At 47.0% G+C, this 13,255-nt stretch overlaps 1 protein-coding gene across 1 annotated transcript in view; it reads left to right on the top strand.

The window, feature by feature from the left end:
• Rapgef5 (Rap guanine nucleotide exchange factor (GEF) 5) overlaps positions 1–9,672 on the top strand; it is a 190,404-nt gene extending 180,732 nt beyond the window's left edge. The window contains exons 24-25 of the mRNA XM_005377379.2: positions 2,409–2,463; positions 5,700–9,672. Of these exons, the coding sequence (XP_005377436.1) occupies positions 2,409–2,463; positions 5,700–5,818 (174 nt within the window). The 3' untranslated portion in view covers positions 5,819–9,672. The remainder of the gene's footprint in view (positions 1–2,408; positions 2,464–5,699) is intronic.
• The last annotated feature ends 3,583 nt before the right edge of the window (positions 9,673–13,255 follow it).

The raw sequence follows: 13,255 nt of genomic DNA, 5'->3' as shown, positions 1-13,255 counted from the left end.
GTGCAGAGATTTCCTACATCCTTCCTACACCCTTTCTCACCCCCACCGACGGTCTCTGCTTTCCACAACAACCCACCAGAAGCCCTTTCATGGCAGCTTTCATGTGCTAAGACCCCAGCTAACCACAGGGACTGAAACAAAGCCTTAGTGTACTGACTCCATTAGGGTCAATAACTGTGTTTTTAGTTCTTTAAGAACGTTTCAGGAAATAGCATGGGATAAGTAATATTCTATTTTAAATTTCTAAAAATGTTTTTAAAAAAAGGAATAAGAAAATGGGCACAGTTGTGCGTATACATAGCAGGTTCATAGCACACACATGCTACCATCAGACAGGTCCTGCGCGTCTTTTATAATGGGAACAGACTTTGTGTTACCAGTGAGCTCCAGGTCCTCAAATCAGATAGCACTTCAGACGCAGCGTGCTTCGGGCTGACCCCTTCTTACATGCACAAGACAGGGTGAAGTTGGAATTTTTTCCAAAAGGACAAAAATCAACTTTATAGCATTCCTAGACCTTTGGTACCCATGGCTGCTGGAGAAAGAAACTGCCCTTCCTATAAAAGCAGTATTTTTAAGGAATGTCTCTTAGCAAAAGAAAGGGTTTCACTGAAGCTAAAACAGGATCATCTTTCACAATAATGAACCAATAGAACCTAAGTGAATTAACTTGTACGAAGCCAATTCCTCATGATGGATATTAAGTTAAGCCAGCTAGCAGATAATTCAGTGTATTATCTTTATCTGGCTCACACAGGCCAACACATTAAATCAGACCACATGCAGATCTAGAAGTGCTCATTGGGTCTAATAAGATTTCTATTGTTCCCTGGGCTAAGTTCCTTGCTGCCTCAGCACTCTAAATGTTTCTATCTCAGACTATCAAATGATGAGGAAACAAAGGGTTTCTCCTTTTTGTCTCATCCCTCAGTATTACAAGTATCATCTCTTACCTAGCTCCCTCTGTCTCCCTTCAGAAAGCCTAAAGATGAGAATCAGGACTCAGATTTCAACGCTACATTAGGTACCAAGCCTTACATCAGCTTGAGCCTTGCCTGAGCTGTGCAAATGCACACGATAGAAATCAATGTGACGCTATAGCTTAAAATAAGAAAACTGTCCTGGGAACCGGGGTAAAATTTGGGGAAGGAAATTTAACAATGCATTTACACAGACATGAGTCAGGTCTCATTTCCTTTGCAAATGCCACTTCAGCTGCTGCTCTAATCACTGTCCCATTTAATTTTCCACTATTGAGTAGAAGTACATTAGCCATACAGTTCTGAGAACAATTTAATCAGTAGCTCATGTTCAAAGAACATTTCTTTCGTTCTGCTGGATTTTGAGTGAGAAACTTTTCAGTGTTAGCGCTCTACTTTTAGCAGTCGTTCATTGAGGGTTGGCCCTGTGCAGGTGACCTGTGGTCATTGTGTCTGGGCAGGACATAAACGATGGGAGCCCCTTGGGGCCTGTGGAGGCCCAGATAATAAGTGATGCTGATTCTTGAATAATGTATGATGTTTGGATTTTGATATGAAATAACATAGGGAGTTACTGCAGATTCTCCCAAGGACTAGAACATGAAGGCAATAGTATTTAGAGGTTATTCTGGCACCTAGCTAAGAGGAACTGCAGTAGAGGATGGTCTTTTCCAAAACACTGTGTTTTCACTATGCAAAACTAAAATTGGCAGAGACAGTTCGAAAACCATTACAGATACCAAAGTAGGAGGTAATGGAATCTTGTTAATAGCAGCTGTAAACTGAGTGAGGCTTTTGCCTGGAGATCAGTGAACACATTAAACAAAGAACATACTGAAGGCATGTTAAGAGGGACTATAAATTATAAACAGAGAATTCTATGGTAAAGACGTTGATGTTGTAGAAAGTGTTCATCTTCCGTAAGTACCTCACTTTCTGCCACCATGTGAGCCTTTTAGAGCATGAAACCTTCCGTCCCCGTGCAGCACGTCTACGTGAGCTGCTTTGTATGACACATGGTAGGTGCTGGGTTCCCTCTAGTGGTACCTGGTGGAGAGGAGAAGGTAAGTCCGACAGCAGTGATAGTGACACAAGCCCAGCGCACACCACAGAGAACGGTGAGTGTGGGGAGAATGGAACTTCCCAAGAGCAGAAGGGAGGTCCCAGAAAGGCTTCATTTCTTCACCATGGTTTCTCCCATGGTGGATCTGTACCGTTTGGGAGCCGCTATTTTTGCAGACAAGGACTAAAATAGTCTCTGTAATTCAAGTGCAACACAGTCATTCAAATGTTGTTCTCTGCCAGTATAACTCATCCATTTACACCCAGCTCTGGTGTTAGGCTGTCCATCCCCACAGCCACTGGTCCTCCAGCAACGCCCTAAGTGACCCCTCCTCCCATTAATGCATTCCCTTTGTTGCCTTGCAGCACATGATTGCAGACACCGTGCGGACGCTGAGACACTGCAGGACGAACCAGTTTGGTGAGTAATTGAAGTCAGGTGTGGAGTGTAAATTGCCTGCATATTGGGCCTGACAGTGACGTGTCACAAGTATTTGGCGGCAATAAATATAAACAGCTTGTAATATTTAGTGTATGTCTAGGTGTGCATATTGTATGCATACGCTAGATTTCACTTTGTTTCTTCCCTGGGATGTTTGGGATTAGAGGAAGAGATGTGGCGGATCATTATCCCCTTGTGGAAGCAAGTTTACCCAGTCCAGAGGGACTTCAGACAATCAGAGGCTCTTTGCCCCACCCCGCCCCAGAAAGTCTTGCTTTGCTTCCCCTGTACCTTAATTAACTGCTGAGTTTAGCAGGGTGAACCTAGCCCTGACCTCCTTCCTAAGAGCCTTCCTGGAATAGGACTCTAGTCTCTAAAAGTGTCCAAAGCAGCCACCCCAATCTTCTCTCCTCTCCAGTAATACCCTCCTGTCTAGCGCTGCCCTTCTGCTGAAAATGTATTTGTCTGAGTACATGCATAGGCTCCCCACTGATACTATGTCGGTAGGAATATGTGTTCCATTTTAAATCTCAGGCATCGCTCATGATGCGTTTAAGTGGTGTTAGCGCATTGCAGGAAGGAAGGAAACCGACTTCACTGGGTTGAAGGAGCTTTCCCGTGGGCAGGAACTTTGAGGCCAGTCTTAGCGAGTGGGCTTATTAACCCTGTAGGTGCAGGACAGAAAACCAAGGTGTGAGAGCGGCCATTGCTCAAACGGAGACTGTCTGACTCTCTCACCCTCGCCCTTGGCTTCACTCCGGACAGATTATAGAAACATAAAGGGCAGAAGTATAAAAATGTTAACAGCAAGGACAGGAGAATCTGTAGAAAATCAAAGTCCCACTTCCCAAGGAAAGTATTACAAACGATTTGGTACACATTCTTTTTATTTTTGAGGGGAAGAGATGGATTTTTCTGAGACAGATCTTACTTTACAACCCTAGCTTTGGACTCGCTATGTAGCCTAGACTGGTTCCAACTGGCAGTAGTTCTCCTGCCTCAGCCTTCCAAATGCTGGGATTACAGGCATGTGTCACCATGTGCCCAGCTAGTACACATTCTAAAAAAATTTTTTTCTATACAGTGCTGCTCTTGGCTGGCAATATTGTCTTTCCAAAAAGCAAATTAGAAACTCAACTTTGGAATGTACTAATTTTTTTTTTCAAAAGGAAAATTGTAAACCCAGAACTTAATTTTTCTAAATAGTCACATCCATTTAATATCATTGGATATATGCTCACAGAACTCTTCATTAGACAAGTACACTGCAGTTATAGTAGGAGCAGTAATAATGACATCTTCATAGACATTCATTCATCCAAATATACTAGCATAATGTTGCTGATGAGTGTTTCTTTCATCTTCTTTTGGATACTTAGCTAATTCTAAGACACCGGCCCACATTTAGCGTGAGGTGCTGGTTTATATGTGTTTTCAGTATGGGCATGAAGGCTACCCTGGCTTAGCAGGCCCTGAACCTCCCACTCACCTCCCTGTGTAGCACTAAAAGGAGACATTTAGAAAAACTGTCAAAAAGCCAGGCAGAGTGGTGCACGCCTGTAATCCCCACACTCAGGAGGCTGAGGCAGAAGGATCACTGGGAGTTTGAGGACAGCCTAGGCTACACAGTGAATTTGGGGATGGCCAGCCTAAACTGTAGCAAAACCCTCTCTCAAAAAATAGATGAATAAATAACTGTCAAAGCAGTTTATATTCACATATTTATATACCTTAAAAACTGGGTTGGAATTGAATTAGCTGAGTTTATTTGAACAGCTTCTCTAAACTAGTAAACCAGTGTCAGCATTTGGGTTAAAGTATAAAATGGTAATCGAGTCAGTTATAAGTTATGAAGTGCCACTGGTGTCTGTTGTCATTGCTGGGAACATTCATTCTATCATCTTTTTAAGACTTGTAAACTGACAGCAGTTTTTACAGCATGATGTTTTCGAAACTGAAGTGAACTAACCCAAAATTCAGCTTCGCAGGGTCTTCTAGCCACAGCATTCTAGAGTAATATACCTTTTGGACCCTGATAAAAGCTTTTAGTACTTTACTCACTGAAATCAGGAAGCCTTGCCATTAAACCTAAGAGTTGCAAACCACTCACGACGTAAAATCTTGTTATTTCCATGTGAAGCCTGTGTGTGTCATAGAAGTAGGAGGATAAGAGACTTCGCCTAGGGGCTGGGGTATAGCTCAGCAGCACAGCATCTGCCTGGCAAGCGCAAGGTCCTGAGTTCAATTCCTTGTACCAAAAACAAAAAAAAAGATTTTCACCTAGGGAAAAATGTGCTGCAATAAAGTACCCAGCTTCCTGCAGTCCCCTCCCGAGCCACACCCTGCCCGTAATCCCATGCAGGGGGAGGATGCGGTGTCACTGTCCCTCACGTCCACACTGTCTCACCATAGCACTGGTAAACCAGTCTCTCCACATAGCAAGTTGCCTTGTCTTTGTTCCTTTTCTGCTGTACTAGCCTTGCCCATTGTCTGATCTCTGGTTTCTTCCCAGACTTGTCACTAGCACAGCACATATGAGTTCACAGCACGCTGACACCTCTTGCGGCCCCTCAGTTCTTTGACTGCCCTGAGTTTGTGTGTGGAGAGACCTTTGGCTCATCCTCATCTGGGCAGTCGCAGCCCATGCACATACTTCCTGTTCCCTCTTTGCCTGCTAACCACCCCTCACGTTAGGTTCTGTGGTATCTGTTCATTCAATTCATTCAATCTTTTTTTTTTTTTTTTCAAAAGAAAAGGGTGCCATAGAAGTATATAAAATCTAAAAAAAGAAAAGGGAGGGGGAATGGCTGTTGTGTTCATATACTAAATAGATTGCCTGAGTCCTGAAAATTCAAGACTACATGAGCTATAGCAGGCTGTCCACTGTGTAGTGCAAGGGCGCAAACCTTGGACTCAGAAACCATAGGGCCTAGGTTCAAATCCTGCCTGTGCTACTTGTATGACTACTCCCTGTCCTCTCTGTGGAGAGGGCAGTGGCATGACTTCTGAACAGTATATGCTGCCAGGTAAGAAGTGCTGCCCATACCTTGCCCATCAGCTGCCCAATCATAGGAACCTAGCCTGAGGCACTTTTACTCTTGGACAAGATTCTGCTTCCAGGATTGCCACTACTGAGGTGGGTGTCCTGGTACTTAGAGATAGCATCATTGCTCTCATGAGGCTGACTTTTGGTTTTTCCTCTAAAATATTAATAGGAAGTGACATGTCTCCGAAGGAGCATCACGAGCTGAAGTCCTATGTTACCCACCTGTATGTCATCGACAGCCAGCAGGCCCTGTTCGAGCTCTCCCACAGGCTCGAGCCGAGGGCGTGAGATGCCACCTGCCTCCTGCGACTGCTGCGCTTGAGCCACAGGAAGGTCTCTGCCCAGCATGTTGCTTCCTGTGAGAAAAGAAGTTGCTGAGTTTTATCAGCACACCACAAGACGTGCACAGGAAAGGCAGCCAGCGCGTGTTCAGGAAGTGATCTCAGCCGCCAGGGATGGGAGAGGCCCCTCCGTGATGCTGTTGGAGCAAGAAGGAAGGAAGAGCTGGCAGCGTTCTTGGAACAGAGAGGCCTGGTTTCTTATCATCAGTTGCTGATCTGGTCCGGGTTTCAATTTGAGAGGTGCTGGCGTTGGTAGGAGAAAACACAGCCTGACACACAGTGAACAGATATTTCAATATGAGTGTGCCTGCAGCGGGAAGACAGTAGATTACTGCCTTTAGGTCATCAGAAGATGGTGAACATCCAAGACAGCGAGGGCGTCTCAAGACATCCAGGCAGGGGGAGATCTCTCTCCATCCAACTCTGACATCGCAAAAGCCACGTGAGTCTGGTCCTGCTCCACTGTGCAGGTGTGAGATGTCAAGGCGCGCACTTCTTTGCATCCACAATCACTTACAAAGTGTGACTGCAGGTGCGGTTAGCATCTGTACAGCTGCCTGCTTCTATAGGCGAGGTAGACATAGTTGCTTTGCCAGGAGGGAAAAAGAGCCGTCTTGAAGCAGTTGACTCCTTGTTTAATTCCTGGGGATTTTCTGTCATGTTTGTAAGCAGGAGCGTATTGTTCACTGTGCACAGTACGACCTTCCGTAAGTGCCCAGTGCCTGATACACTGTACGTGCTCAGGAACAGCTCATGGAGGTGAGAATCACAAACATTGGTGTTCTGTGTCTCATGAGGCCCTAGTGTTTTGCAGCCCTCACACACGCGCGCTGCCTGCGGGATGGAGTGAGAACAGCCCAGCGAGGCAGAGAAGCTGCATGTGTGAAGCGCTCAGCGCTAACAAGAGTGAGGTGATAAGGATAGTGATTACCAGTCTTTGCGCAAGTGAAACGTGCCCAGAAATATCCAGATGTCTGACTTACGCTGGAGACTTAGGAGTCCTCTAGTCCGTTTCCCAGGCAAAGCAGGAACACTCGCTATGATTTGCCATTTTGCTTTTTTCCCCCAGCATCTTAGTTTTGTGAGTCTTTCAGATTCCCATTTTTACAAATTGAGCCTCCTCTAGCAAGTAAGACTTCTCACTCTTCTCATGGACTGGTTAGAGGGTTTCCTTCAGGTGATCAAAAAAGACCGCGTTAAAATAATCCAGTCATTCCTGATAGCTAAATACTTGTCACTGGCTAAAATGCAAGGTCCTGCTCCTTGGGAAAATGCAGCCCTTCCTTTTCTAACCGTGCGAACCGGCTGTACTTCTCACGTTCCTGCTCAGTGGTCTGGCAGGTAGGAACCGGCGCAGGCCTGCTTCCTTTTTGTGTCGTCAGCACCTCGCTCATCCTGCTTCCTGAGGTGTGTCCACTGCTTTGGATGCCTTTACAGCAGTGGTGTTCCCTGGGCTCAGGGGCCACAGTGAGCTTGAGGCAGTGCTGGAACGAACCATGTGGAGGGCATTTCTGATAGGACTGTCAGAGAGAGACGGTCTGGCTCAGCGCATAAAACTTCATTCCCAAACATGTATAGGGATTTATAGGAATGCTCCATCCACAGCTGGTCCACTCAGAGAAATGCATCTGCCGGTAGTCAGTGAGACCTGCTGGAGAGGACAGAGCCACAGAATCAGGAAAGAGACGCTCCTGATGGGCAAGCAGGCTCTCAGAAAACCCTCCCTCGGCAATGACTGAGGACAGCGTGGGCTTACGGCACACCCGCCCGTGTGTGTCTTTTCTTCAAGCTAGTGATCAGGGTTTGACTGGTATGATCACATGAGGCCGTTTTGACATTATCTCTGTTTTACAGTTTGATGTATTTACATTGGATTCGCATTTCATCAAGTAGAGTATTGCCTTTAAAGGACTAATTTTCACTGGAAAGTTGTTTCAGCGGAGCAGCACATCTAAACCCCAGTTTAGATGTGTACACTTCCCCACACAGAGCCGCATGTACGCAGTGCCTGAACACATTTTGGGTGGCTGTTAGTGTGTCCGGCGCATGATGAGTGGAAACGGAAGAGTGGTACTTGTCAACCTTTCGCTTGAGAGTGAAAGAAAGGGAGGCTTTTGTTCGTTTTGGATTTGCTTTGCCATCCCTGTCTTCTGAACATCTAAAACCTTTCAGTGTTTCTGAAATTTAACAACTGTTTCTATAGATCTCCCAGGCAGAATTACGGGAACCAGATTTTGCTACATAGAAAGCTCTCCCTGAGGACGAGCAGCTGTCTGGGGGCCCGCAGGACTCGGGCACACCCTGCGGGGGTGGGGGTGGGGGAAGGAGTGGGCCCATACCCTGTCCAGATGCTCACCGAGACCTCTGCAGAATCCACTTTGTTCTGACTAGAAGGGTGGACAGGAATGTGTCTAAGCCCATTCCCCACTAGCCTTTGGGAGTTCTATGATTGCACAAAATCTCCATCTCTTCGGAAAATCGTCACCAAAAGGTCTTGCACAGGTGCCTCCACGTGAGTTCTTTCTCTTATAGCACAGCTCCCCAGCAGTCCTGTGGGCCTTTGTTTTTTTGTTTTTTTGGTTTTTTGGATGTACTAACATTGTGGCAAGGCAGCCCTGCCTAGCAGTTAGTGCAGGATAGTAGAACCCTTATTCCTGCTGACAAAATTGCAACTTTTCCCTTTTTTTAAAAAATTATTCTGTACACATTTGCAGATGTTCTGTAGACTACATGTTTTATATTCACTCAGTTATGGGTTATATAATTGCCAAGTGGTTGTAGTCATGCATACTATAACCTACATTCAGTTTTTTTCGTATCCTTAATTATGTTTAGAATAAATTCATTTTGCTAGACCAGCATCCTCAAGCGGATAGTATGGCACGTACACTGAATTTAGAAGCGTGAGAATAAACACCTCATCTCTGTGCGGGGAAGAATGGGAGAGAGAATGCTGGAGACAACTCCTGATCCCAGAGCTGGCCTTTCCCTGCTGCCTGAACCCCAGCCCTGCAGTTTCGCTGTGGCCGACACACGCGCTGCAAACCCTGAATTATATGGCACAACCACTCCAGGCTTCTCAGAAACTGGCAGAAATACTCAAGCTTGGAAGATCAAGTCTACTGCAATTGCCTGACACAAGATTTCAGCTGAATGCTTCAAAGACATGTCCTTAAAATTTCAGCCTGCTTGTTAGTGAGCAGGCCGGGTCTGCTTCCGACTGGTAGGAGAAAAAAAGTTTTTAAAAATTGCCAAAAAGTTAGATGAAAATGTACTACTGTATAAAGCAAAGCTGTATATACTAAACATTTTTTAGCAGAGTAATATTTATTTGCATAGCCTATTTATTGTATTCATATTATACTGTTATTAAACACTGGGATGAAATTGATGACCAGGAGCAAGGAATCTTGCCTTTTAATATATCACTGCTTAGGACTGCTGTGACATCCTCAGCTTGCGTCAACAATTAGAAGATAGAAAACCCGCAGTCGGGGTGACTACCTAACTTCTCAGGGACTACACTTTACAGTTTTCAACCATTATAAGAACTGGTAAATATGAAACATTTGTTGAATTACCAGAATTGCCATTAACAGTGTTTCTTTTCTCATATTTCATGCTTTCTGCCTCTGTATATATGACCCTGCTGTGTATTTATCAAAGCTAGTAAGCAATAATTTATATGTAAAAATGGCCAAGCAATATAAGGTTAAAACTTATATAAGTAACTGTTACTTTATCTTGTATTTTCAAGTGTTTTTTAATTGCCTTTCCAAATACAAGACTATGTTAAAGATACTGTTTCTGCCTCATCACTTCTTGTTTTTGCCGCGATGCACTGAGTCAAATAGGCTGTGTTCCAGCCATGTGTGATACTTGGTTTGGAAGCCAGAAGTCACTTGCTCACTGGAAGAGATACATGTGGATGAAGATGGTCTGAGGTAGCCACAGGAGCCTGACCACCTATCCCACTACCGGTTGGTCACCAGCCCGCAACTCCTTATGTTGGAAATGACATCAGTGTTTTCATTCTGAGATTTGGGGGAATCCAGCCACCACCCTGGTGTCACCTTAGCCCACTTCAGTGGGGCCAGGAACTAAGAGGAGCGCCAGCCCGGGGGTGGATAGCTGAGGGTGACGGCTGCAGGTAGATGGAGTGGAAAAGCAGGGTCCTGGTGAAGCTCGGACAAGAGGCATAGCACATCATTGTTCAGAATCTTCTCTCTCATGGGCCAGTTATGCATCCTGCTCTTCCGGGTCAAGCTGGTCTTTGGCATGTGAGATTCCCTCCTGCAGGAAGATTATGTATCTTACCATCTGAACTCTGGAGTAGCCACAAGTCTTGCTCTGTCTGGTGAAAAATGGAGACTAGTGATCCATACAGCGTGTAGTCAGAGATTTATAAGGTAGCCTGTGCTTCCCGTGCCTGGTCTTCTAGGAGCCCCACATTGACCCAGGCAGAGGCGTCATCATCAGCCTGTGATGTAGAGCAAAGTCAACACTGAGCCAAGCTCTGGCCTGGGAAAGGTTCAGAACTTGAGTGAAAAATAAACTATCACCGTTAGAAGGCATTGAGATTTGAGTGGCTTGTTACTCAGCAGGATTTAACCTAAGCTGACTAACACAGTCTTCCAGGACACCTCTAACCTTCAACCCCCTTGCAGGCAATAGACTTTGTACAATGCCTGATACATAAAGCCACCTGTTGTCACATATCCACACAAAAACATCTCTTTGTATGGGCAAAAGTAAAGGTGAGTTCAAGTCAATTCTCTCACTAGGAGGTAGCACCTCTCTGAGACAATGAGCACAGGGGCGGTGCCTCTAAGACAGGCAGTGGGAGCAGAGAGAGGAGCTGCACTGCACTGAGCTTTGCATTCGTCTGGGTCCCATGGTCACCTCACATGTGGGGCTGACCCCGCACGGTCCTCCCAGGAGCTATGCAGGAGATGGAAAAGGGAAACCCTAGGCTCCTTTTACTACCAGATTTTCTTCAAATTAGCAATCCTCAAAATGGATCTTGGGGTCCTGGCCCTGCTGAACTAGCTACAGAGTTAGACTTCAGAGCACGAGGTACGTATGAGGTTCCATACTTGGTCCAAGCAGCCGCACACTGAGACCCCTATCCCGCCCAAAGTTAGAGCTGGGTCAAGTTGTCTCTCTTGGTTTTGCTTCTCTTATGGTAACTCCATGCTTGCTGAGGAGGAACGCAACCTACTTTGTGGCCAGTCTGTGGCTCTTAATTACTTTTCCTTCGACTAGAGCCTGGGGCTTTCCAAGGGTGGCCTATGTTCCCTGTGGTTAGCTTTGTGAGCATTTCTGCTGCAAGGTCATCTCACTCCTTCCCATGGTGGTCCCAGAGGAAGCTCTGCAGCCTCCTCCGCCACTCCTCTGACCCTGAGTAAGGAACTTCGGTTCTCACATGGTACTTCCATGCCAGCAGGCAAGTAGGGACCGTTTCAAACTCTACCTCACCCCTGCCTGACCACACCATGTCACCGCTTAGTTTCTGCTACAGCAACACCATGTTGGAGATCTTAACAGGTCTGAAATAGTCCCCTGAGACGAGAACAAGCTTCTGGCATGGGTTTCCCTGTATCTCTGGGAGTTTCTCACCTTTTAGGTCTTCAGCATGGAGATGAGAAGGTGGAAATGCCAGGAGCCCCTGTTTGCCCTTTCTTCTCCAGGAAGACCTCGGAAGGCAACCCCAGCCTTGGTGGCACCTTGCCTAAGGCCAGTTCCACCGGGAGTGGTGTTGAGCTGTCCTCTCCAGAGGACCCCGAATGCCCCATTCCTGCCCACAGCTTTTGCCAGCTCCCAAGCTGTCCTCACGGGTAGAGTCTACAATTGCTAGAAATTGAAAGCAGTCATCTTTGGAGAAAATCCCTGCAATAGTCACCTTGTTCTTGGCGTCCAGACCAAAACCAACCACAGCAGCACAGTGAAGCAGACTGACGTCTAGAAAGCAGTCAGCCTGCATGGAGGCGGTGGCAAGAATTCCTGGCGTTCTGCAGCAGTAGCGGCTCTCAGGACCCTTTCTCAGGTACAGCGGGGCATCGTGAGTAGTGTCACATCCACTCACCCAAAACTGCCAACGGTCTTCACTCCTCACCTGCAGCACCCTCCCTCACCGCACCCTCCACCAGCTGCCCCGCCTAGTTCTCCGCCTAACTGCAGAGCCTCAGGCCGGTGCCTGCCACTACTCCAGTCACTGCAGTAACCTGCCTCGTCTTCCTCCCCCTTGTCTGAATGTCCCCCAGTGCAGCATCCAGACTGCCCTCAAACAAATTTGTGTCCCCAAAACAAATCTCATCATGTTTCTCCCCAGCTCAAAATCCTTCCATGGCACCTGCTGGGCTGTGGGAGAAAACCTTAGTTTGTATGTAATTCTGCGTTCTGTGGTCTCTGCAAACCCATCCAAAGAGATCAGGCAGAGCTCCCTGGGAGACTAAGGACTTGTGGCCCCTTGAAATGGATATTCTTCAAATTGATTCCTGCTAATTAACACAGCTGTCGAAAATAACATGCACCAAACACTAGCCAGATAAGTGTATCTGAGACTTACTTGCTTACCTGAGGATTATCAAGGTGTTAAATCTTGGAGCCAGACTGCTAAGATGTATATATACGCAATATATATATTTATCTGTGTGTAGGGATGTGTGCATTATGTGAACGTACATGCATCCTGGCCTTAATAGGAAGAACCCAGGCTTCTGGAATTGACTAAAGGACAGGGAGCTCTCTTCCACCTGACGGCAGTCCACAGGAACGGTTCCAGCAGGGACAGCTGAGGGCTGTGCGGTGGGCTTGGGAGGGCCCTCGCAGCCCTGGCTCTTTAGAAGTTGGAGCAGCTCCAAAGGTGCGAGACTGGATTCACTTCCTGGTTTGCTTGGGGCTTTACATAAATGACTTGACCGATGTAGGAAATAACCACTCGTGTCCTTTTGTATTCAGCCGACCTGGGCTAGGCTCAGAAGGAGCTGGAAGGGAAAAGGCCGTGGGCGGAGGCCGGAAGGGAGTGCCTCGCCCTCTCCCTGCCCTGTGCGCAGTGCTGACTCCGCACCCCTGCCGTGAATACACAGCAGAGCCCCTGAAACCAACACCAGGGCTGCTTCCCAGGGCCACGCCAGCTACCGCCTCCCCAGCAGCAGGTCCTTGGGTTGCTGAGGCCCTGGCTGTGCTCCTTCTGGCCTCCAGCTCGCCCCATCCTCAAGCCCCTGTGTACCGACCCAGCACCTGGGTCTGGCCAGTCCTTTCGCCACCCCCTCAACAGATGCCACCCCGAACTCCCTCCCCTGACCCGCCGAGCAAGGCTAGGTCCACCCCAAAGCCCTTCGGGCGACTCCTCCTGACACCAAACCCTCCCTACCTCGTATCC

The sequence above is a fragment of the Chinchilla lanigera genome, unplaced genomic scaffold (genome assembly GCF_000276665.1).
Source record: "Chinchilla lanigera isolate Chin_1 unplaced genomic scaffold, ChiLan1.0 scaffold00009, whole genome shotgun sequence".
Taxonomy (NCBI): Eukaryota; Metazoa; Chordata; class Mammalia; order Rodentia; family Chinchillidae; genus Chinchilla; species Chinchilla lanigera.
The sequence above is the reverse complement of the archived record's forward strand: the minus strand, read 5'-3'. Positions and strand labels throughout refer to the sequence as shown.